The sequence below is a fragment of the Parasteatoda tepidariorum genome, chromosome 6 (assembly GCF_982258835.1).
Source record: "Parasteatoda tepidariorum strain Cologne lab strain chromosome 6, Ptep-v5.0, whole genome shotgun sequence".
Classification (NCBI taxonomy): domain Eukaryota; kingdom Metazoa; phylum Arthropoda; class Arachnida; order Araneae; family Theridiidae; genus Parasteatoda; species Parasteatoda tepidariorum.
In genome coordinates this window covers 33,927,664-33,954,603 of record NC_141760.1, presented here as the reverse complement: position 1 = coordinate 33,954,603, position 26,940 = coordinate 33,927,664, and the positions used below count along the sequence as shown (strand labels likewise).

Below are 26,940 nucleotides of genomic sequence, written 5' to 3'. Positions count from 1 at the left end.
AATATTTAGGAATGAATTAATGATTTTAAAATTTCCAAGAAATAAATATATTTGAAATTTAAATTTTGAAGATTAAATTTATTTTTTAATATTTTAAATATTTCCGTTTTAAGAACCAAAATATACCAAAGGAACATCATTGACTAGTTATGATTCAAAAAGAAAATCTAACATCCTCATGATCAGTAAAAATTCGAGAGATTTATGAATTCGTTTTTAGAGGGCAGAAAATGAAACCCGTAATCATGAATCTCCTACAAAACGCAGCAGAGTTGCATATGTGAGAGCAAGAACCTTTGAATCCGGCTTACTTGCGGACTCGCAACATACCGAATGATTTCATCAAATATGTAAACTGATTGGTGCTTTTATGCACTATGATATACCAAAATGGGTTGTAGTTGAATGAATTGTGAAAAATTGAATAGAACAATGTGAAAATTCGACAAAGGAGTGAAGAAAAAAAAAATTCTTTTTAGAAAGGAAAATTATGAACTTTTTAAAAACACTATCCACTTAATAGTTATTCACAACTTATTAAAGTGCGACCATCATATAAAAACTCATTAATATCAACAGAAGTTAAAATACAGCTGTTTTATTTTCATATGCGGACAATAATAAACATATAACAATTTCAATCCAGTGATGTAATTTAATATTAGATGTTTTAAAGAAATTTTTAGTGTTGTTTAAAGTGGCAATTTTAATAAATTTTTATTAAATTATCATTTACAATTTCAAAAATTGAAATTTATTAGAAACTGAACATGTTTTTCGTGATAGAAAAATATTAAACTTGTAATGTCTTCTAGAAACACTAATTCTTACCTCATCTTTCACATAAGCAAAGTGTACAGTAACAGTGCAACTTGGAAGATCTGGATACTGGTCACTTTTGTGAATCAGGTGACTGACTTTCTTTGATCGAATTTTCTTAGCTCGATAACCAAATACAAATAATAATGAATCAATGACATTTGATTTTCCACTTCCATTCGGGCCAACAACAGCAGTGAAATTCTATAATTTCAAATAAGAGAAAAAAATTATCAAAATAAAAATTAAACTATTGATTTTGGAATAGTTTACAATGTACTGTTATGGAGGGATATGGGAAATTTTTTTTATAGTTTTAATTTTTAAAATTATTTTTTAAATAAATGACTTAAAAAAAAAGAGGCAAGGATCATTTTTTTGTAATTTTCAGTTTAAATTATATAAAAATCTTTCACATTGTCTATCAATTAATAATTTATTTTAGCTTACTTTTTTTGAAAAAATTTATGCCTAGAAATTATATATTATTATCATCTTAATTACTTTTATAAACTAGAAATTTTTCACTTATTCTTATAATCAGAGAGAATTTGGAACATACACATAAAATAATATAAGATGGTAATTTAAAAATATAATATTAATATTACACATTTTGTTAAATTTTTACGCAGTTGAATGAGTGCCCTTTCAAAACTTATAAAGCTCCTTTTATCATAATTTCAAAATATTATCAACAAATCTATGATAAGTAATTGTTAAAATAATTAAAATTCAAAAAATATTTTATTTAGAATAACAATAAACAATATCTGAATATTATACCTTGTTAAAAGGACCAATCACTTGTTCTCCAGCATATGATTTAAAATTTCGAACCAGAAGAGAGTCAATTATCAGTCGTGAATTAGGAACATCAGTTGACAAAGCTGGGGCTGGAGCAGATGATATTGTGATTTCATCAATTGCTGTAAAGATATTACCCTAATTATGAAAACGATCTCTGGTGTTTGAAAATAAACCCAAAAGAAATTTCTACTTATTAAATAATTTCATAGCATAAACATATATGTTCAACTAATGCAACAGAATTCAATTAAAATCAATTACTAATATTAGTTCAATTATTCCATTATTAAGTTGGAATGACTCAGGGATTTGACAACCTATCTGTTTTTACATATAGCATATGAAGGTAACATAAAAATAAATAAATAAAAATACTGGGTTTTAAAGCTTTTTTAAGGTTAAGGCAAACTTTATTAAAATAATATGTTTTTTTTTAACTTCTGTTAATCAAAACTTTTGACAAACTAATTTAACTTCATTATAATAAATCTATACAATTTTAAATATTTTTGTTTAAATTCAAAGTTGTACAAACTGATTTATGCCAATGTTGTTTTCATGTATAGTTGAACAAATTTTATTTAAATAAAAAAAAAAAAAATCAAATAAAAAAAAGATACTCATTAATATAAAATGAAATAAAATATTTTAAAGATTTCCCTGATGATTATTCAAAAGGGATATTTCATATATTTTCCCATTTTATTGATAAAAATTTTATGCAAAAAATAGCATTTCTGAAGAAAGTTTGTTAAAGTACATTCAAAATGTAGTAACAACTCTGACATGTAAAATGGGTTACTCTCGTATACTAAAATATATACATGTGGTATATATATATGATATACTAAACAACATAAACTAACAGTTAAGTTATCTAACTTTACAGATGCATAAGAGGAACATAAATTAGTAAAGTTCAAACATTTTTGTTATACATAAATCAAAATTTCAATATAACAAAAAAATAAAGAAATAAATTACAATACCATTATTATTCTGAAAATTTTTATTTAGCAAGATTAAAATCTGTAACCAACACTCAATTATTATAAGGATGAGTTAGGCAATTTCATGGTGAATGACATTACATTTTGATAGGTTCTTATTTTTAAGCTTTCCTTCATTGATAAATATTTAATAATTTTTTTAAAAATTATGAGATGTTTTTCAGTAGCCCACTATTAGTATCCATATGAGAAAAAAGATGAAAATTATAAATGTTTAATTTAGAATAAAAATATAAAATGTGACTAAAACAAAGGACAAGGAGTAAAACTTTTTATTTTGAAGTTCCTCTTCATCTTTAAGAAATAATGTGGTTCATTTTTAAATTTATTTTTAAAAAAACTTCAAACTAATGGAAAACATTCAAAGCACATATAAATTACATACACAGAGTTTCAAACATAGAAGCTCTTGGGACCAAAATTACAAATGAAAACTATTTTAAAATTATAATATCACACTTTTCATTGTTGTAAAATTAATTCTATAACTACACAGCGACATTGTCGCAGAACGTAACAGATTTCACGCAGAAAGATTTTTCTTTTGAAAAGTAAAAAATTTTCTTTTTATTTACAACAGAAATTTACAACGTAATCTTCGTAAAATTACCTAATAAATGTAAATTTCTTGTAATATTTGAATCATGAATTTAGATAATCACTTTTTGACGCTCTCAATTTATGTGATAGTATCGTAAAGTGACGGATGATTCGATTGTATTTTCACCAGATTGATTACATTGATTTTCACATGGTTTTTTAATTCCTTGATATATTTCAAACAATATAGAAAATTTGAATCATGCATTTGAGTATTTACTTTTGAAGGCATTGTTCTATCGAATTTTCGGCACTTATTGCTATTGATTTCTCCGTACGTTTCACATCCGATATTTTTTATTACTTATTACAACAACCAAATCTCGAAACGAAACACGCATTTAAAAAGTTCGATTTGGGTGATTTCGTCGTCGATCTTTCTTTCGGCAATTACTACTATGGATTTCATGATTTTTAATTATGTTTTTTACTGATAACTATTTACAAAATCCGAAGAAGGAAATAATTTGCGCGTTCTTCCCAAAAAAATTCTAGAATATCACCCATAATATTAGAATAAAAAATTATTACATGTTCAATTAAAAAAAAATCATATAGTTGTTTTTTTCTTCGTAAACACAACATATTTGTTATTTTAAATTCGTAACACATATGTTTGTTATTATTAAAAGTATCTTGCAGAAGGATATTAATGCTAGAGAGTTTTGTCGCAGATAGCTCGAAAAAATTCTGCCACGGGGATACTATAATATATTTTTGTTATGTTGTCCTTTGAATCATGAAATTATCCATATATGAAAAATTTAAAAAAAAGAAATAAATAAATAAAATTACTCACATATAGCACCATCTGCATCTTCAATAAAACCTAGTTGCTCAGCAGTTGGTTGATGCATGTTTATTCCTCAATTATATCTCCTACAAATACAATTAAATATTTTTATGAAAAAGATCAGAAAGTTATCATACATAAAATTTGATTCTTAGTATGTATAAAAATAATACAGACATTAGATAGGATAAAACTTATAGACGAAATTTTTTTTTTAATTATCTACTCGTGAGCATTCATTGATATAAACAATTTAGAAAACATAAAATTCATTTAGAAATTTTTAGAAAAATATAGATAAATTAAAATTAGAGAATAAAGTTAGAATTTAACTAAATATAGTACCATTTTTTATAGGAAGTAATGATAGAAAAATAAAAATATTTTGTGCGCTTTGGTAATTTTCAGACAGTGAGGCAGAAGAAAAAACCTAAGAATAATATATGACAAAATGGGGTCAAGATTACTTATATTTTTCTTTAATTTTTAACCATTAAAAATGGGAAGATTTACTCATGACCTAAACCTAGTTATAGCAGTTTTCCAGCAGTGGCCAACAAAAAAGTAAAAAAAAAAAAAACAGAAGAGTTATAACTGAAAGGATATAACTGCATAAAGGATATAACCCAGGGAAGCCAATAAAATTTTTAAAAATTATTTGAAATTTAAAAATCCATTTGTGGCAACTTTTCAATCATAGTTGGTTCAACAGATCACCATACAGAAGTATGCCTTAAAAAAGGTGACATGTTGCCAAAAAAAGTTAAGACTTTTGCCAGCTTTTTTTAAATTTCATTTCATTAATTTTCGAAAACATTGAACAAGATGGACGATCACTTAAAAAATTAATCATAATAAAAATAAAGAAATTTTTAAAAAAAAAAATACTTGAATTTTCTTGCTCCTGGCTAAATGAAAAATACCAAAAAGGTTTTGATAAATATTGCATGCCTAAAATATTTTTAAAATGATACTTCTAATAAAGACTATGTATAACAATATTTTTATCATTTCTTTTAACAAGAAAAAATTTAATGGTATATATTAATAATTAAAAATAATTGGTATACATAAAAAATTAATTATCTATCAGTCAAATTTTTAAGAACTTGGTGATTTTCACCTTCTGACCCTTAATTAAGTTTTTTCGACAATATTATTTATATTTCCGTGAACAGAACATATGAAGGTTTATTTTTACTAAATAAATCATGTAATTATAAATATAGTAATTGAAAATTATCTAGATGAATGCATAAAAATTAAGTAGCTAAATATTATATAAATTTAAATAAGAATTCGCAATTCCTAGAATTCCAACAATCGGTAATAAGAAACAATGGTTAAACACTTTAAAATTTTATTTATCATAAATTTGCATTTTAATTGATCAGAACAAAATTTATATAATACACACACTTCATGTATGTAAAATTCTACATTAGATTAGATAATCTTCTATGGTAGTTAATGATTTTGACATTATAAACAATAACTCCAACACCGATCGTTACGAAAAATCAAAACAAAAATGGCGGGGCGGGTGACGGATAAGTGATTTACAGTTAAACGGTAAATATTTTATAACCTATCATTTTGATATCTAAATTTTGATTAAAATAAAAAAAATACATTAATTTGTTATAAGTCATTTTTCTATTAGTTATATGCATTCTTGCTTTTTTAGCTTAAAATACAGGATAGCATGAGCAAACAGATGTATTCGTGTAACAAGCATAAGTCAAGGCAAACGTGGTAGGTGTTTATCAACAAAATTCAAGTACGCTGAACAGTTAGCTTACTGAGAAAGGCCTTTTAAATTATTATCATGGCTGTGGTAAGTCGATTCGTTGATAAAGTGAAGCAACTTTATCTAGTTTATGAATTAAGAACTGCAATTTCCATGCTAGAACCTTGGGAAAAACGACTTTTCAGTATCCTTTTAATTTTATAAGAATAATTAGGTATTCAAATCAATTCTCTAGATAAAATAAAGCTTCATAAAATTTAGTAGCATAAGTACATCAATTGTGATTGCTACTGTCATTAGTAATTAAACGGAAATCAGTTTAATAATTTGTTTACCGATATAAAAGTACTAAATGGAATATCCGAAACAAAACATTTGCTAAAAGGGCACACCCTTTTTATAATGAGCATAAAAAATGCTTCAAAAATAGCAAAACCTGGTTATTTCATTGCATATTAGTGTGCTTGAATATTAAAACTTTACTATTAAGTAATAAATCTAAGTTAATTTTAGTTATTCTAATCTTTTTATAGTTTTAATTCAGTTTTGATTTAATTTCTATATTGTAATTGTGTATAATTTGATTTGTGCATGAAACATCAAAAATATTTATCTTACTATGAATATATCTATCCTGTTTGTAGAAAAAAATTTCCTTGTAAATACTTACATGGACTTCTACTTAATGAACTGGTTTGATATTTCTGTATCGTGATCTGTTGCGTCAACTGGATTTTTAACTGTAAATTTTTTTTTTTAAGAAGTATGTATAGATTTACCCAAGGGTGGCCGTGAGTTATACTCCACGAGTTTGTTCTTATATGATATATATATATTTTAATTTCTTGCTGGCTGGGACTGGACTTAGGCATTATTCTGCCTCAAATTACAGTATGGAAATATTTCCATGAATTGTTTAGCAATTGGAATACTACAAATATTTTCTGAAATGCTGCCCCCCCCCTTATATTTACAGTTGAAAGACTGATTTATTTATAAGTTTTTAGTTTATCATTATGATTGATTTAGTTGTAAACATTAAGTATGTTCTTGATATTTAAAAAATTTCTATTCAGCCTTATATGTTGTGATAACAAGTCATTTTTGGATTGAGATTCCCTGCAAAGTAAACCAGTGTACATTCCTCTGTAAAATGAAGAAAAGAGATAGTTTCATTTAAAATTGTTTTCTCTTTAAATGAGATTGAGCAGGAATTTTTAAATAAGTTACAAAGGAATTATGTACCTAGTTAATTCCTATTTATATTAAATTTAAAATTATTTACATTGTAATAAATTGATCCAGAACAGCAGCATATTTTTTGAGTTGAAAATTATAAGATTATTCAAAGTTCTTTTCCTTCACTTTAAACATTCTGATAATATCTATCTACGAATAATTTATAGTCGTCATTGAATAGCCAACCCAATTTTCGGGTTTACGACTACAAATGTTCAACTAGGTAGCGTTGTAATTTTGAACCCAATCCAGAAGACAAGGGATTTCCTGAATCAGTATTGGGAGAAATTTTGCCTTTGTGTAGGATGATGGAGCTAACCCGCATTAGCCTTTCATGGAATGAAAGAATGAATTCTATAGTATATTAATTACTTTTTAGTCATTCAGTTTTAATTTTTTTTTGTTAAATATAATTTTATTTCTAAATGCAAACTCAAGTACTTCAACATCTATTTTAGCTGTAAATAACTTATAAAAAGAGAAATATTGCAAAACTATGTAAAATTTTATCATTTCATTTAAATATAACATTACTTGTATACATGCCTGTGTTTTAAATGTTTACTGTTTTATTATGTTTAATAAGTTGAAAAAATATAAAGTGCAATATTTTCAAAAATTAAATCTAAGTTTTAGAAAAGAGTTTACTTATTAGTGATTAAAAAAAAAAAAAACTATAATATTGACAATTTTTTAAGCACTTAATTTTATTTAATTGCATGTTCATTAAGTATTCAGTTTGTTGATTTAGGTTAAGTTATCTGAACTTACAAAAAAGTAAACCTTAACTAATTATTAGATAGTATTTTGCTACTTCTTATAGCTATGTCTTGTTACACCACTTACATTTTCCTGCCACGCTATACAAGAAGCGTCATTGCCTATTTCAGTAGTTGACAAGCTTTTCATTTACATTTTGCTATTGTAAATATGATTTAATCATAACATATTTTTATAACACTATTTTGTTGCTGCGTTTCTGATGTCATCAAAACCAAACTTTGTAATAAAATTCAATGAAGCTATTATACAGTATTGTGTATTTTTTAAAAAATAATTTTCATCTGAAAAAAAAAAGCAAACAAAATGTTTTTAAAGATATATTATTGAAACAAAAATGATTTTTAAATCCAACATCTAGTGAAGATTAAACTTGTTTACTAAATTTTTAGTTTCTACTTTGGAGACATATAGTATATACCAATTTAAATGTTCAGCCATTTTTAATTAATAAAATTTCATTCCTTAAATAGAAATCTGATTTTTCCTAAAAGGGGTCACAAGCTCTGTAGAGTTGAGTGAAATTCCTAGGTAAAAGAATGACCAGTAATATTTGATATGAATAAATTACAATTTAATCTGCAAAATTTCCCTCTTTAGATGATTCTAGAATAAAGAGACTACTCATTGCATCTAGTTCAGTCTGTGGGATAACGCAGGTGTATGCATTTATGCCTGCACAATACAATTTGAAAGAATTGAGAAATTGATTGGTCAGTGTATTCACAATGACCAAATCCAAAGGCATTTAGAATGACCCCTGAGTTTTCACTGTTTGATAGCGGTAGCAAAGGGGTTTAGAAACTACTGATGATTCTTCGGACGTGATCTGAATACAGTACTTGCCCCAACAGTAACGCCCACTTTAGTGGATGGTCGACATTGAACAGCTGACTTGTGATTGCTACATTATTCACCTCCTTGCGCTGTTGCTACTCAGTCTCGATCACACACACTATCCACCTGTATACACTTGACTGTTAATGGCAACACAGGAGCGACCACGACTGTGAACTTAATACAGCTCTCACGATCAGCACTCAAAAGTACGGTGATGTTAATACAGCTCTCTTGGCTTCTCACAAGACAGCAATGAATCAACTCGAATTTTATTACAGATAAAATTCTGGTAGTGGAGTACTGTAGTGTGTCTATTACTACAAAGATACAATTCCTATTCACTAGTATATAAGACACGTTAACTCAATTCTATGTTGGAGTACCTTTTCATAGTAAATCTTGACACTGTCGATATGTCACAAATCGTATAATTTTCTATGAAACCAATATTTCACAAGATATAGTTCTATGGAAATTTTTTAAACGCCTATATAAATAAAGATTTTTTTTAAGCTAAATTTTTAAAAAAATTTCTAAAAGAAATCTGGATTAACTGTTTAGAAGTAGAATGAATAATCGAACACTTTGCTAAGAAGTGGAGACATCTGATAATTGTGGACTTATAATTAATTTTATTTTTAATTTACTTAGATTTTCAAATTCTTATTTTACATTGATTAATGTAGCTTACGTAAATCGTGGGATGTAACTCCTTAATTAAGTTTAAAACAAGGCACAAGTTTGCTCTCATGAAAAATATTTTTTGTAAAACTAACACATATTTGCTACACATGCTGACACATAGAGAAAATAGAAAACATTCCATTTTTAGCCCAAATGTAGGAGAGCTTGAACTAAACTGGTTGGAAGTAGAATTTCTATTCAGCTAACTATTAAGTCGTAGTAGCACTCAAATATACTCACCTTTCTTATTGTTTTCCAACGAGCACAATATAACTAGAGACTAATATTTTAATTTGAGCAAAATCTATATTATATAATAAAATAAAATATTTATTGTTATGAATGCCTTTTATATATTCATTCAACTTTTCTCTGTTTCTTTAGAATAATAAAATAATTCCATATAATAATGCGAGATTAACTATATCAAGGCCAAAAAAAAAAAAAGATTAAGGCAGGTGATAGGAAATAAATTTTGTGACGTATATTTGTAAATTTTGTACTTAAAAATTATCTTAAAATATTTTGTTCCCCCTCGATATTGAAATTTATCCTCTAATTTCATGTTTTAAGTTTATAATTAGCCTCTCAAGACCAATGCAAAAAATTGAGGTTTGTTTAATAAAATTTTTCAAATTGAAAACAAATGGATCTCATTTGATTAAATGCTCAAGCGCAAGAAGAAAACGGGGATTTAATTTTGTTATTACATAATTTTTGAATTCTACAGAAAAAATAGAAATACTTAGTGCAAATGAACATGACTAGGATTAATGTTCACTTATTGATTGATTGATTCGCAAATCATATTGATTTATAATGCAAAGCATGAAAAATAGATAAAAAACTGAAAATTTTGAAGAAAAAATAAGTAAAAGTTCATAAACCAAATTTAATATTTTCTTATTAAATATTAATTTCAAATACCATTTCTGTATTTTATTGTATAAATAATGTACTTCTACAACTTGCTTTATTGACTCTATATAATATGAGCACATTGCTTTCTAAAGAATTTCGGTAAATTATTTAAAATTAAATAAAAACTCATTTTTAAGTTTCTTACAAAATTATTAGCTTTTTTTACTATCAAATGTTAAATGTAGACTCCAAATTATTAATGTTTTATATTTTTAACAAAGAACATAACCTAATTTGGACCTTTAATTTCTAAAGTTGTATTTATTAATAATTAAAGATTTGTTGAAGAATTATGCACAAAATAAAGAAAAATGGAAGTAATCAACTATTTTATTTCTTAAAAAAAAACTTAAGTTCTATACATAAGACAACAGTATAAAAATAAATATATAACAATAACTTTTATAAAAAATTTAAACAACTCTTAATAATTGGTGTAAAATAGAAAAATACTGCCGTGCAAAAGAAAAATCAATCTATGCGACAAAATAATCAAAATTGAGATATTAATATAATTGGAATCTTTGTACAATATGCTATATACTGCAAAAAAATGATTTTTTTCAAAAACAAATTTTGTTTCATGAGTTTTCTGAAATTCTATTTTAGCGTTTGTAGCATTAGTAATGGAAAGAAAATGGTTGTCAAACCACTTTTCTTGAAATTAATTGTGATGCATATACATTGCTTTTTCAATTGCACATCAAAATTATTAAAAAGCTCTATAATCTCAAATTTTTTTTAAATGTTCAGCAAAATATTATTCAAAAGTTTGGCTTAAAACAGATTTAATTTCTTCTTGGTGTAGTTTTCCAATTCCTACAGCAGGTGTTCCTAATGGTCTTCGTCCAGCATATTTTAGCTGTTGAAAATAAATAATTCAAAACATGTATTAGTTTAATAAAATAAAAATTTCATTAAAAAAGAAGAAATTATAAGAACTAATGCAGCAAATATAACCGATGGCTTTATTGTTATAGTGCAATGATAATATTTTGATAATTTTAAAATTATTTTGTCTGATTTGAAACATTGGTGAGGAGTTGTGGTGAAATTTCTACCTCTAAAGTAAATAAAATAAATAGAATGTTGGTTATTCTGGAATGTCCTAATTAAATAGCGATAACTACTTATCGATAAAGCTTGACTACTTTTTAAAATTAAATTACCTAATATTTTTATCGTGCTCATATTTTAAATCATTAATAAATAATTACAAATAAATCGAGTTTAATGTAAAACAAAAAAAATTTATTACTAACTTTAATTACTTAATCAAATCAGGCTTATTTGAAATTTTCTTTTAAATCAGGAAAACCAAAGATACTAAAAAAAAAAAAAAAAAAATATGATCTTACTTTTCCAAATTGATTTTATTTAATTTCCCTGATTTTTGTAACCGATGATGTAAATTTTATTGTTAATTTTTCAGTTATACTTTATTCTAATGAAAATATCTCACATTTGCTTTTAATATTGAAAATAGAGAATTTGTTAATAAAAATTATTACAATATATTTTTAAAAATGTATTGGATTTTTAAGTACTTCAAACTCAATTAAATTTATTTTCTCTAACTTCTTGAGTAACTGAAAATCAACTGACATTTATCTGATTTTTCCTAATATATAAAATTCCTGAACTTTTCTTTGTTCTGAGGCCACCTTGTATAATGTTTCCATTGTACTTAACAGTAATTTCAATGTTTTCATCATTCAAAAATAAAATCAAAATATACAGTTAATTTAATTGGTTTTGATTTACCCTAGCTTCATCTTGTTTACTTTTAACAGGTTTCAAAACAAATATTTTTCTTTACTCATTCTGCAAAGCACCATAAAAATACACTGGCATGATATTTGAAAAAGTGACTGTCTTTTTTATCTGCTTTACTATCTTTTAGCAGCTTTTTTTTGAAAATATGGAATAAATAATTTTAAAATAAACGTTAAATCATAAAAAATTATGCATTTTTAATTTTAAATTATGGTTTTTAAACAAAATATAAGATACTTCATAGTTTATAAACCACGACACTGTAATGTTTAATAAGTTATAAAAAATTTTGATGTTATATTAATATCTTTCTTGAAAATATAAAAGTAGAGTTTGATATAAAAAGTAGGAATCAACTACAATAAAAAATAAATAGACACATAAATACATAAATGAAGCAAACATAAGATCAAACATTAATGGTGTAGTAAATAAAATAGAATGTGCACACATCGAGTTACATACATTGCATCCTAATAGGTTACGGAAGCGAGGTTGAATAAAAGTCCAAGCACCCATATTTTGATGCTCTTCTTGAGACCATATAAATCCTATAAAATAAAAATATAAAAATTTAGTATTTTTAAAATGAAGAACCAATCACAGTGTATTTTGAAGTCAGTGTAATTGTTGCAATCAATACAAATGAATTATTCTCCAATATTATCAAAGTCATTATAACCCTTTTAATGTTGATCTCAGCTTTTTAAGCTAACAAAAAAACTGGCTAAACTTGTGTTTCTATATAATAGAACACTTCAAAGATTTCTTTTAAGTCTAAAGGGCTAAGACCTAGCTAACAAAGGTATTTATTATCTGTTCTTCTCACAGGTTTTGAAATTCCAAAGATAAAAAGCTCATTTTTCCCAGTTTTGGAACTATTTTAAGAGTTTACAAAGGCAATCTACTCTTCTAAAGCCACTCATAACACTTTTATTTTTGACTTATTTACTTGCTAGTTAATTTATCATACTGCCATAGTGTACTTTTGAATTGTATGTAAATTTTAAAGATACCAGCTAGTTTATAAAATATTTTTGCCAAGAGAATTCATCACTTTTTCTAAGTCTTTAGAACTAATATCATAGCATTCATTTTGACAAAAATTTTGAATTTTATTATTGTATGCCAGTTGTGTTTTTCTCATTATTGTTTTGTAAGATATACTCATGGTACAAATTTTAAAATATTATTAAAATAAGTGGTGGGTCATGCCAAATCAGCAGATATAGCAGGCCCAATCAGTAATGACGACCATACACTGGTACAAAAAATAAAGAGATGGAAAACATTTTCACACATTTCTATGACGCTATATTCTTCTATGACGCTATTTCTGGACGGTTAATTCTGGAGTTAAAAATTGCTCTGGTGGAAGAATGGGAGGGTCTTCCACAAGTCCTCCTTAACTCCTTAATTAACAGCATGCATACTCGTTGTGCATGCTGTCTGTCAGGGGTGATTATACACCATACTAGAGGCAACACACACTGTAAAAGCCTCACTTTTATTGTCATCTTTTATCCTTAAGTTCAGACGACATTAGATTTATTGGCAATAGGTCTTGCCAGTGAATGGCACTTTCATTTTTGTTTTGCATACTTTATTATCATGGAATAAGCTATATCCATACCGAATTTCATTTATTTATATTCAGTATTTTTTGAGATATTTGGGAAAATGTCTTTCATCTCTTAATTTTGTCGACCAGTGTAGTTTAGAGATGATGTTTGTAATGATGGTGGTCAATGTGTTGCCTGACACCTGGAGGCACCTATTACATGTGCCTTTTTAAAGACACCAAGTGATACAATAATTCTTCCTACTAAGCCTCCCTACAATGAAACATGTATGTTTAAAAAAATATGTATTGGAGATTGGAGGCAAATCAGCTGATCATGTTAACAATGTGATAGGAACTCTTCTTTTATTTTGCAGTTCCGTATAGCATTTGAGATCACATGTTTCTATGTGATATTTGAATGCCTGCTTTGCCATTTGCTTATAGCTAGGTTATTTTGAAGCACACTGCATATTCATTTTTTTATGTTCTTTCCTTATAATGCATAAATTTTATTTCCAATTCATCTAATGCCAAAAAAGTATGTGTTCTATACTTTTAAAATATTTTATAGTTAAATTTTTAAAGTATTATATTCATAATATAAGTTTGTTTAAATGAGTGCCAGTTTGTTAGGAAATATTATATTAAAAAACTTTTTCTCCCAAATTGTGTGCAAAATAATTTTTTCAAATTTTCATGAGTATTGGTGTTAAAAATTTTTATTTTTAAGTATTTTGATATTAAATGTATATGCCTAAAATACACCACTTGCATAAGTAGCAATGAGATAAAATAAATTACAACTTAGGAAATTGTATGGTTTTGAAACTATTGAAGAATATCAAAATTAAATTTATAATTATGAAGGAGAAAAAAATTTTGCAGCTTAAAAAATAAAACAAGAAGGTTAACAAAACTTCTTACTTTTAGCATTCTGAAAGCTTTGCATTTCTTTGTGAATCTCTTCTACTGGAAAGGGTGATAACTTCTAAAGAGACGAAGGGAAAACAATGGGTTAGATTTAGTACATGACATCAATGTAATGAGCTTTACAAGATAAATATTTACAAAGAAATATTAAACAGATTCTTCAAAGAAATTATTGTATAAAAATAATAAAAAGTAATAAAGGGTTACAAAGAAAATATTTAAAAAAATATTAACTATCATTTAAAATGTACATTGATGAACAGAGGAGAAAAAACAATTGGTTAGGTTTTGGTATATGATATTGTTCATCTTTACACAATTCATATTTATAAGACTAACGTTAAATTGATTTTTCAGGTGAGCATTATAAATATGAATAAGAAGAAAAATTAATTATTAAAATGTTTTTGAGTAAACTTCTGATAAGAGGGAGGGAAAACAAACAGTTAAGTTTTTGGTATGATATTGACGAGTTTAATAAAATTCATGTTTTGAAAAGTAATAATATTAAATTGATTCTTGCACAAAACTATTATAAATAAAAAATAAATAAGAACGGAAAAGTTGGGGAAAATTTTCAATTAAATATGAACTAAAGTTTAAAAAAAATTTTTTTTGTGGCAAACTTAAATAAAAAAACATTCAAACCTCAATTCTTATAATTGCATGATCATTCAATTTTCTATTTTCTCTCTCCTTTTGCAGCAAATAGAAGTGTTTACCAGAACAAAATATAACAGTTTTCACATTTTCAGCAGATACAGAATTATCTCCTAAAACAGACTTAAAGCTTTTCCCAGGAGCCATGTCTTCTAGAGATGATATTGCATTTGGATCACGTATAAGAATTTTTGGGGCAACAACAATCAAAGGTTTCTTTAACTCACATAGCATCTAGAACAAAACGTAAATAAATGAATGCAATTTTTAAAACTCCTACAAAGAAATAACATAATATCTAACAACTAGCATTAAATTTATTAAAAATTAATCCTTCAACAAACGAAATAGCATATAGAATAAGCTAGAATAAATTCTATGTTATGTGCTGCTCGTAAAAAAAAAAAAAAAAAAAAAATAATACATTTTCTAAAAATTAAAAAATGCTTATAAATTTTGAATTTATTTCAGTTTAAAATATATTATAAACAAAACTCAAATTTGATCATTGGAAAAGTTTTATGTTTTTCCTTTCATAGACATTATTTTTGTAATTATGAGTACAGTGTGTATGCAATGTTACTCCCTCTATAACTTTTGATCTAACAATCAGAATTTTACATATTATAATGCATCTTCACGTTTTAAAGTTCAAATATGAGATACACCAAATAGAGATGATTAATTAAAGAAAAAAAAATTAAAAACAAAGATATTATTTACTTAAAAATAAATCTTTCATTCCTTCAAATTATGATTACATGATTAGAGGCAAGCCTACATTGACCAACAAAAACATACAAACAAAAAACAAATATTGAGGGAAGGGAAAAGCTGCCCCTTAGTTATAATTGCATTTAAATAACTCACAGCAATGAATTTGGAATGAATAAAGAAAAAATCGATTAATAATGAATACCATTCATAATGCTTAACTATTTTATTTACTTATCATTATTTTTTGTTATCTTGAAGATAACCCAAACATCAGGTTAAGGGGTACCAACTTGATTGAGAAGAAAAGGTGGTCGATATGCGATGTTGACCACATTGTCGCTATCATGTGATTGGTCTCTGATCTATGGAGTTTTAATTTCCATGACCCTTTTTGCTGACAATTGGTTGTTGTAGGAATTCTTTACTTACTCAAAACATAATTTACATCACATACTTCTTTTAAAATCTTAAGCCAAAAAGTATTTTAAAAGCAACTTTGTCTTTTATTCACATCACACTAGTGCAATGAAGAATATATATGAAATATTATTGAATAAGGTTCTTTTACATCAAATGTAGATTATTTATTGGATATGAGTAAAAGGAGAAGCAATAAAATGCTTTGCAATCTCAACTCAATTGTTATACAATGAAATAAATAAATTAAATGTACAATGTTTGTAAATTTGCTTATGGAAATCATTTTTATATGCCTGTGAATGAAGCAATCGCAGAGAGTCAATATGCAAGTGAAATAATAAAAAATTTAATTATAAAATATTTTTATTTCTAAACACTTGAGTTTAGTTTGAACTTCATCAAGGTCATATATTATTTTAATAAGATATGATATTCATTTAATAAGATATGATACTCATTAAATAAACTATTTATCTTTCATCAAATAACTTTTAAAAAAATTAATAAATGAGAGATACATGAGACTTTTATCTTATATTTTACAAATAATTGAACAAAATAAAGTTGACATCAAAATTTTATGAAAAAAATAATTTATAATTATAATAGATTATTTGTTTAATACATAAAGATTGGGAGCCTTGGTTTGAAAAACAAAATATGAAAGGGCTCTTAAACAAATATGAAAGTGCTATTGAACATGCACAGACATGCTCGATAACACTTTCATATTTGTATCATTTACTATCTTTAATCAAACTAAAAAAATCTTTTTAAAAATAACCTTTTTAGTTTAAAATTATAGAACTGATTGTTCAGCAGTAATTGTTTTAATAATAATCTAGTCTATTTTTATAATATATTTGAATGACTGTTCTGGTTAAATGTAGTAGGTGGTTATCAATGGAATCATTATCAAACTGACATTGGAGTAATGGAGAAAAATAGTTTTTTGAGCACACATTCATTCAGTTCAGGTACATAAGTATTGCTACGATTAGAATCACATAATTTTGATTAAAAACAACTCTTTGAATTATGATAGCAAGAAAGAGTTTATTCTGGCCTTGGACTAATGAGAGTATGGCTTCACTTTTCAGCTGCTATTTCTACTCCTTCCAAAACATGGAATTGAACTTTTGAAATCAGGAGAAAAAAGTATTAGATTTAATCCAATTTCAATTAAGGAATATAAATTGATGGTACAAATAAATACTAGATTTTATGATGGTTATGACTCATAGAATTGTTTCTTTGAAATACTCTATATTTCAATTAAAAAGAATTGAATAATTGTTTTTTTTTTGTATTCTATATTTGAGTTGAAAAGAATCGCCATCTGGACTGTGGAAGCAAGGTTGGCCCACCTAATATGATGCCCCTGAAAGAGTGGCCAACAAATCTACCTTACTCATACCTGAATGACGATTGTCAATCGGGAGGGCATTGGGGAAAAATTTAAAAGAATCCACTGTAATAAATTATATATATATTTAAAAACAATTTTAAGATATTTAGTTCTGCAATCAAAATAAACAAATTTAAATAAAAAAAGTGTCACTAACTTGATGTCTTAGAAGATGAAAATATTGAGCAGGTGTTGTAGGATTAGCTATGTGCCAATTAACATCATCACTATCGATTTTATCTTCAGAACTATCACACATCTACAATTAAGAAAAAAACATTATTTCAAAAACATCAATCAGATAAAGATAGTATCCAAATCTTTTTTAAATTATTTAAACATTTATGAATTAATGAAGAATTAAAATTAATGAGAAGTGCATAAATATTTATAAAACCTCTTCAAGCATCATACACACATAAAAAAAGCTAATTTGTGGAGAACAAAAATCCCTTCACAAATACAATGACAGAAAAATGTATGTTAGGAAAATGAATGGGAAAAAAGTAAACAACAAAGAGAAAAAAATAAATGAGCTGCATAAAAAAGATTAAGATAATGATCACAGTATTTATAAACAACTAAACAAATAGAAGTATTAGATAAAACTAATATTATTAAATTAATTTCAAATAAATTTTTTGAGAAGATGAAAATTTCACAAAAACATTTGGTAGATCTGGAATTTAACATTTTTCTTAAAATTAGTGGGAAAAAAACTGGCATAACTTATAGATAATTGAATAGGTGTCCAATCAAAATATAATAATCAAAAAGGGAAAAAAATTTACATGATGTTACCCATTTACAATTTTAGAGTAAATGGATTTTTTATGTTATTTTTATGTATTTATGTTGAGTTGAAAGAAAAAGTATATGATTATTCATTCTTATTTTTTTTAAATTTAATAAAGTTTTAAAGCAACTTTTTTAATACAAGAATAAAAATAAATATGTTGAAACAATTTAGGAAAAGACTGGGCAATAATCAAATAAGAGACATGCTTCAAATTTAGACTTCTCATTTAGGTATAACTATAGAAAATGCAAACGAAAATTTCTTATTTTTGATTTAATATTAAAAATAGATAAACTGTTTGTAGATTTGAAACATAAATTTGAAGCATTAAATTCCTAAAATTGTGATTAAAAAAAGGATAATTTTCTTCCCAACCCCCTGAAAAAATTGCTGTCATTGAAGTAATAACATGAAAAAATATTTCATATTGTCATAAATATACTTCAAATAGATACTTCTTTAAAAAACATTAAATGTAAAAAATACATTAGAGTCTATGATTTAAACATATTTATTTTGAACTAGGAAGTATTAAATTTATAATAGACATTAATGAAATTTTTTTTTATACATATGAACAAGTAAAAATATTTGAAGGACATCTGGAATGCACGATCACTTGTTATAAAGTAAAAATTTTCAGTTTTACTTAAGTATTTATGATAGGATGAAAAAAAGGATATAATAAAAACGTGATTGCATGAAACATTTAGTATAAAGAGAATAAATATACATACAAAAATAGTTAAAAATGTTAATGAACTATTCTAAGAAAAATTCTTTTAAAAGCTTTATCTGACATTTAAATGAAATAAAACATTCTTTTTATTTTCAAAGATACAAGTATTTATTACGGTATTTGTATCCTTTCACAAAGTTAACTGAACAATATATTGTAATATTTTAAATAAATGCACACCAAATAATAAATTGGGACTTAATTTTGCAAACCAATATTTCATTTTTCATGTAATTTAACATCATTTTAAAACTATAATAAGAGTTTTAAGATCAAAATATTCATTAAAACCCTTAAATATATATTTTTTTAGTTTTAAATGTTTAAAGGAACCTAAAGCAAGAGAATGTGGCACATTAAATGTTTAAAAAAAATTCAAGAAAGATTTGCTTCTCAAGTCATAAGAAGGAACAAGTTCAATATTTTTGTTATTATACAATACAAATGGGGAAATAGGTGTATGGGAATAGCTAATTTTCAAAGGTGTTTCAAAAGATGTTTTTTTTTTTTTTTTTTAGTTCAAATATCAATTATGTTTCTCACATTATTAGCACTTTACATATCTCAAATTTTTATTGGATCTTGCAACATAGATTGTATCACAACAGAACTTAATAAGCCCCATTCACATTTATTTACTTTCAGTGAAAATTACTTCAGTAACAGACTTAAGACGCAGTCTAAAAAAACGCACACAATAACTTAATATTCTATTCAATGTGCTAACAGAAAGTGAAAATAACATCTGATTTTCAATTATAAAAAAAAAACAAATGAATAAAGGAAATGTTTAGAAAGTTTAGGTATTAAAATTAATAATGACCAATTTAGATTAATGTTCAGACTTTGAAATAATTAAAAAAGAAAGATTAAATTATTAAACTAGTAAAATAATAACATATAATCATTAGAAATGATAATAGAAATGCACCTGCAGGAACCGTTCCATTCTACACGAGGAGTGTTCTGGTCCAGCACCATCATAACCATGAGGCAAAAGAATCACTAATCTGCTGGGTAAAAGCCACTTTGCTGAAAAAATATATAGTACACAAACTGTTTACAATATTTTAATGAAGAATATTACTAGTACAATTTGAACGTCTTAAATTTAAAGACCTCAAGATTTCAGGCTTTAAATAACATTTAAAGCAACATAAAAATTTTTTTTAAAGATAAATCAAAGTTTGTAAACATATATACAGTGAAATGCTTTAAAAATTTAAACAGGGATAACTAGAATTTTGTTTAATTTAAACTATCACTGATTTCTAGATTTTCTTTCTGATACTGATGAAATTTTAACATGAATTTTATTTTTTCATTTGAAAATGGTCACAAAGGGTAATAAAACATTTGTATGAACCTGAAAGCTTAAATTTTTCAAGAAATGATAATGAGTAAAAAAGTGAATGAAATAGGAAAATAATAAAATAATGGATGAAAATAGAAATAAGATGAAAAAGTAAAATATTTAATGTAAGGTGTTTTTAGTTATAAAAAAATCATAAAAATAAGAAAATACAATCCTTTTGTTATTCACTTTATTTTAATACAGTTCAGCGGAAAAAAAGTTTTCTTACTTTCTCCAGATGAAATGAGTGTATCAAACACAACTTGAGCCGAGTTAAAAAAGTCTCCAAATTGAGCTTCCCAGATTACTAGATTGTTAGTATTTTCTACACTAAAACCATATTCAAAACTCAGCACACCTTCTTCTGATAAAACACTATTTGCAACCTTAAAAACAAAATATATAACATTTATGCAAACTTTATACAGTATTTTGAAAATAATTTTAATTGAAAAAAAAAATTGAATTTATGTTTTTTATTTCATTTAAATATAGGGATCTAAACAATATTCAAACAACTTACCTCTAAATATGCAGGCTGGTTATGAAACATGTTGTTTAATGGAATATGCATCTCACCAGAGGTTTGATCAATTAGCATAGCGTGTCTATGACTAAAAGTACCCCTGCCAACATCTTGCCCACTAATGCGAACATTGTGGCCTGGAATCAATTTTATAAAAAAAAAAAAAAAAAATTTGATCACTGAGTTCAAGACATTGAGGTTTGAATACAAATTTTTTTTAAAATTTAAGAGGCAATCAAAAGAAAACTGAGCAACCGACATAAAATATATTCCTCATTAAAGCCTGCAAACACTGTTGTTACACATCGATACTGTTGTGTAGGAGAAACAAGTGAAAACACAGATATACAGTGGCGCTCACGTACTTAAGGACTGTGTTTTCAAAATAAATGCGTCATTATATTGGATGAATATTATGTTTTGATCAAGATATCTACTATAATGACGAATTCTACCTTAGTTGAACTTCAATCCTCAAATAATTCATTCGTGTTCACAAGTGTTTCATAAAAGTTTATTTAAAAAATATATTTTGCTAAGTTTCTTATACTTAAGGACAGTTTGTCTAATCATGAGTTATTGAATGATTACAATCAATTTATCGATCAATGTAAGTGTAATTTACTACATTATCTTTGTTTGATGCTTTAAAACATTATATTAATATTTTTTTTCTTTTTTTAATACAAATTTCTACATTATTATGAGTAAAGGTAAAAATGTTAGCAATGAACAGAGATGTCGAATAGATATTCTGAGAAAAGAAGGTTTAAGCATTAGAGAAATTGGTAGGCGGTTAAAATTATCAAAAACAGCAGTTTTCCAAGTACAGGGATGAGAGTAGTCAGAAAGTAAAAAAGAGGAAATCCAAGAATATATATATAAATCGCACTTTTTTTGTCTAATTTTTGTTTAAACTTGTAATCCATGTGATTATAAATCCCGATATGAGGCTTTTAAAGCACGTGCATATGAAACTCTACATCGAATTTAAAAAACGCGAAAATACAAATCATGATGCGTAATTTTTAGATCAAGATGCATAATTTTAAAATCGCGCGATATTACAACCGCAAAAACGAATCACGTCATTGGATTTTAAGCTCGGGTAGCTACATAGGGTTTTAAAAGCTCGTAAATACAAATCGCGAAATTGGTTTTTTAAATCTCGTAAATAAGAATCGCAATGTTCAATATTTAAATGGCCTGAATAAGAATCGCAACGTTCAACTTTTAAATCAGGTAAATACGAAAATCGATGTTTGATAATAAAATCGCGATTTTAAAAATGCGAAAATACAAAACACGATATTAGATTTTTAAATCTCGTAAATACGAGTCATAATGTACGATATTTAAAAAGCGTAAATAAGAATTGCAATGCGCAACTTTTAAATCAGGTAAATACGAAAATCGATTATTGATATAAAAATCGAGATATTTGCAGAGTCGGGACTTGGGATTTCTAAAAGGATTGTTTGAATTGTTTTTTGTTTACGCAATAATTAAAAATTTACAAGATTAATTGAATGAGCAAATAAATATTTTCACCACAAATCCACCTCTATTTTTTTTCGCTTTTTTTGTTTGCTTTCTCTCCAGGATACAAGCAGCGACGTCTAAATTACGAAAATACGAGCTATACGGTCGACGGATAAAAAATACGGAAAATCTTATTTTCTATGCGTGAAATCGGAGAAAATAGCTAATATAAGTAAACATGCGGAAGGATTAGCAGCTAGGACGTAGTTTGAATTTTCTGTTTTTCTTTGAAAATCGTAAATAAATATAATAATTTGACTTCAACGACTGAATTTTTTTAAAAAAAAACGGGATATTTATAAATAAATAATTAAAAAAAACGAAACTTTTAGAGAATCTGAGTTTTTGATAAAAAGGCTGAAATTCGAGAGAAAAAAGCGAAGAAAATCTCATCCCTGTATAAAGGTCAACCAGTTTTATCCCTAGGAAATGATTTTTAGAGAAACTTCAGAGGAAGGAATGAGGACTTCAATAATTTCGCTAAGCGGAAAATCAAATTCCTCATAAGATATTTTAACTTGTGCAAAAAAAAAAAAATTTCGGCGGAAATTAGCGGGAAAAATGGAAAAATCTGAGGAAAAGCGGAAATCCGCGAATCCGCGGAAGAATCTCATCCCTGCAAGTATTGAAATCTATTCAAGTGACCAAAAGTATTGAAAAAAACATCCCGAAAACCACGTCCTCGCAAAAGTACCGAACGAGAAGATCACATTATTCATTGAATTTCTGAAGCTGATCGTCACAAAACCGCCCCGGACATCAGAAAAGTATTCGCTGAATTAACAGGCAAGCACGTAAAAAATAATACCATCAAACGGCGTTTAAATGAGTTTCGGCTTATGGGTGGCGTACGTAGGAAAAAACCGTTGATGTCAAAGAAGAATATAGCAGCTCGATTAGCTTTTGCAAAAAGACACCGAAACTGGACATCGGCTGACTGGAATCGAGTTATATTTACAGACGAATCGAAGTTCAACAGAATGGACTCAGATGGCAAAAGTTATGTGAGGCGTCGAGTCGGTGAAGACTTTAATGTACGGTGCACAAAATCAACTGTAAAAGATGGAGGCGACTAGGTGATGGTGTGGGGTGCCATGACACATTCAGGATGTGGTCCAATTCACATAATAAAGGGCATAATGGATCAGCATGTGTATGTGGACATTATCAAGACTGTTTTTCTGCCTTATTACAGGAAACTTCGCTCAAGAAAACCAATCAAGCAAGCCGATAATGATCCAAAGCACATGAGCAAAACTGCAAAGGCCTTCTTGTCAAGCAAGAAAATTGAGGTTTTGCAGTGCCCTTCCCAATCACCAGATCTCAACCCGATCGAGATGCTGTGGATAGATGTGAATAAATATGTGAAACAGCAAAAACCAAAAAATTTAGGTCATTTATGGAACTGTGTCCAAGAAGGCTGGGCAGCTATACCTTCTGAGCGATGTCAAAGATTAGTAGATTCGATGCCTCGTAGATGTGAAGCAGTAATTGCCGCAAACGGCTTACTGACTAAATACTAGCTCCAAATCTTTATTTTTTGTTAAATTTTTTACATTGTTATTAATTTTATTAACGATTAAGAAATATTTATTTTGCTGTCCTTAAGTATGCGGAATGCATATTTTTTCTAAAATGTTACATAATTTAAGTATAACAGTTAGATAAATGATTTTCATTGTGAAAATATATTAAAAATAGGTTATTTGTTCCAATACATAATTATCAATTCAATAAACTTATGCGTGAACATTAAATTTTGGATTTTACTTTTCATAAAGACGTGTCCTTAAGTACGTGAGCGCCACTGTAGTAGATTCTTTATTGCTCTACAGTTGAGCTTAATTAAAACTGTGTTAGCCCAACACTGGAAATGGAGGCAAGTAAAGAAAAACAGAGAGGTGTGGTTTGCTTCTTCGTGGCTGAAAGTGCTAGAACATGTGAAATTATTCAGCTTGTAACTGCAGTGTATGGTAAACACTGCATGTCCCAGACTGGTGTGCAGAAGTAGTAGTAGAGACTGTGAAGTACCATATCGTTAAAACGTTCTGAAATGCTATTGAAGAGAGTCATCCTTTTGCATGTTAACCTCTGTTTTCATACTGACAGTTTGGTGATATCTGCACTTCAGAAATTTGGATGGGAAACTTTTCAACATCTTTTGTACAGCCCTGATCTTTCAATTCGTAAATTCCATATTTTTGGTGACCTTAAGAAAGACGTTCATGGATGCTGATTTAGGAGTGAGTGAGGTTTTGTTGATTTCATCAGCAATCATCTACCTTTTGTTACAGAACTGGAATTGATCATCTTATCTCACAGTGGGATTAATGCATTAACGTTTTGTACCATTGTTTTTTAATGAAACAAAGTCAAACAGCAGGCGTTTAGATTTTTTTTTGACTGCCCCCAAATAAATAAAAAAAAAAAATATTTACAAATATAATTTTAAAAAAATTTAATGCCTAACTTTTAACAATTATACTTGCTGATAAATTTTCTATAAAATTAATTTTAGCGCAGTAATAACCTTGGTAAAGTAGTGATCCTATAGCCAAAGCTTCAGCAGTCGCCCAATCTAACTGGCTTCCTGTGCTGATTTTCTTGATGCGCTCTTGTATAAAGTTCTTTTCTAATCTAGGATGAACTGCCTGCAAGAAATATCAATTCATTAGGAAAAAGTTAAGTAAAGTATATTAAAGTAAATTCAATAAATAAAGAAAAACTTACAAAATTTTTAGGAAGTTCCACAGACCTTGCACCCACAAATTTCAATAAGTCAACGTTAATACCTGTATCATAAACTGAAATTACTTTTTTGGAATCTTCGTTTGAGTTCAAATTATTACTGATGCCATAATTCTAAGAAGTAAGAAAAAAAATATGAAAATAAGCTATTTGTTAAAAAATATTTCAAAATAAAAAAGATTTAATTTTCAACTGAACAATATTATTCTGACTGTTACACTGACCAAAATTAAATAAAAAAAGAAATAAAAATAGAATAATACATTAGTTTAGTATACAGAATTAAGCTTTGAAATATGCAATTATAAAATGCCTGCTGTTTATCTGTGCAATGATTTAACTTTGAGCTGCAAACATTTATACAGACTATTATTTTGCACAACACAAAGCCTACAAAAATTTTGTTTTGATTATTGTTTAATATTTTTTCACTTGACTTTGATTACTTTTGACAAAATGATTTCAAACATGAAAACGGTTTTACTCCATTAGTTCTATCCTACGTGATCCAGAATAGATAAATTAAAATACTGTATTTTGAAAGGTAATTCATTAAATAAGAGCTCACTCACATCATATGAGTTCAATCATGACAGTCAACTAAACATTAATCCAAGATTTCTCGCTAAGTTGTTAAATTAGAAAGTAAAACAAAAAATAATTTCCATCTTTTATATTTAAGCAAATGTTAAGAGTTATCCATACAATTCTATTTGCTCGGAATAAGGAAATTACAAAAATACATTATATAATGCTTTGTCAGTGTTTGCCTTTTTAACATTAAATATTTTTCAGCAATTGATTTTACAAAAAAACTCTTTCAAGAAAGTACACATTTTATGTTTTTTAAGACTTAAGAATTTAAATTCAAGTTAAATTTGATATTACTTTTGATCATTTAAATCAATGGAATAAAGTACTAATGCATCCAGACTTAATAGTATACGAGGACTTTTTTTTAAACACTTGACAGTCACGAAAGTGAAAAGTCACCCTACCAAATACAGTCTTTCTTACATATAAACTAGTTTTCTCATGTTAATGAATGGTGAAAAGGTGAATAAGAAAAAGCACTCTTTTTACAAATTTTTATACTTGTACAACTGTCAAAGAAAAGAAAGAAGCAGTATTTTAATTAGAAACAATGCAAATATATATTAATGATAGGGGGTGTTGAGGGGGTCGATATGCGGACTGTATTTACGATTGATTAAGTACAAACGATAACTATTTAACAATTTATTAACAAACGATGAATGACGCCATTTGAAGACGTCCGACGATATCAAAAACAAAAACAACAAGAGCTCTTCTTTTCGCCAAATGAAAAGACAAACGAAGCCAAAGCCGATAGAGGCGCCAACATACCGCCCGGCTTTGAAATATCCATTTCAAACAAATACATACACAACAATAAATGACAATTTATAATGCAAATGATTAAAAAAAAAAAGTTCTAAAATTAATGACTAAATAACCAAATAACATAATATTTTTCAAAAGCAAACTAA

The 26,940-nt window shown here is 26.8% G+C and overlaps 2 protein-coding genes across 2 annotated transcripts in view; both read right to left on the bottom strand.

Moving 5' to 3' along the window:
- The window catches only part of LOC107441902 (structural maintenance of chromosomes protein 4), a 55,450-nt gene extending 49,862 nt beyond the window's left edge, over positions 1 to 5,588 (bottom strand). The window contains exons 1-4 of the mRNA XM_071178842.2: positions 5,452 to 5,588; positions 4,039 to 4,118; positions 1,606 to 1,748; positions 832 to 1,023 (exon numbers count right to left, since the gene is read on the bottom strand). Coding sequence (XP_071034943.1) covers positions 832 to 1,023; positions 1,606 to 1,748; positions 4,039 to 4,096 — 393 coding nt within the window. The 5' untranslated portion in view covers positions 4,097 to 4,118; positions 5,452 to 5,588. The remainder of the gene's footprint in view (positions 1 to 831; positions 1,024 to 1,605; positions 1,749 to 4,038; positions 4,119 to 5,451) is intronic.
- Positions 5,589 to 10,558: 4,970 nt separating this feature from the next.
- LOC107447474 (2-oxoadipate dehydrogenase complex component E1) overlaps positions 10,559 to 26,940 on the bottom strand; it is a 42,607-nt gene continuing 26,225 nt past the window's right edge. The window contains exons 14-23 of the mRNA XM_087165626.1: positions 25,412 to 25,543; positions 25,212 to 25,332; positions 21,137 to 21,276; positions 20,843 to 20,999; positions 20,191 to 20,291; positions 17,879 to 17,980; positions 15,165 to 15,410; positions 14,511 to 14,574; positions 12,488 to 12,573; positions 10,559 to 11,108 (exon numbers count right to left, since the gene is read on the bottom strand). Coding sequence (XP_087021752.1) covers positions 11,007 to 11,108; positions 12,488 to 12,573; positions 14,511 to 14,574; positions 15,165 to 15,410; positions 17,879 to 17,980; positions 20,191 to 20,291; positions 20,843 to 20,999; positions 21,137 to 21,276; positions 25,212 to 25,332; positions 25,412 to 25,543 — 1,251 coding nt within the window. The 3' untranslated portion in view covers positions 10,559 to 11,006. The remainder of the gene's footprint in view (positions 11,109 to 12,487; positions 12,574 to 14,510; positions 14,575 to 15,164; positions 15,411 to 17,878; positions 17,981 to 20,190; positions 20,292 to 20,842; positions 21,000 to 21,136; positions 21,277 to 25,211; positions 25,333 to 25,411; positions 25,544 to 26,940) is intronic.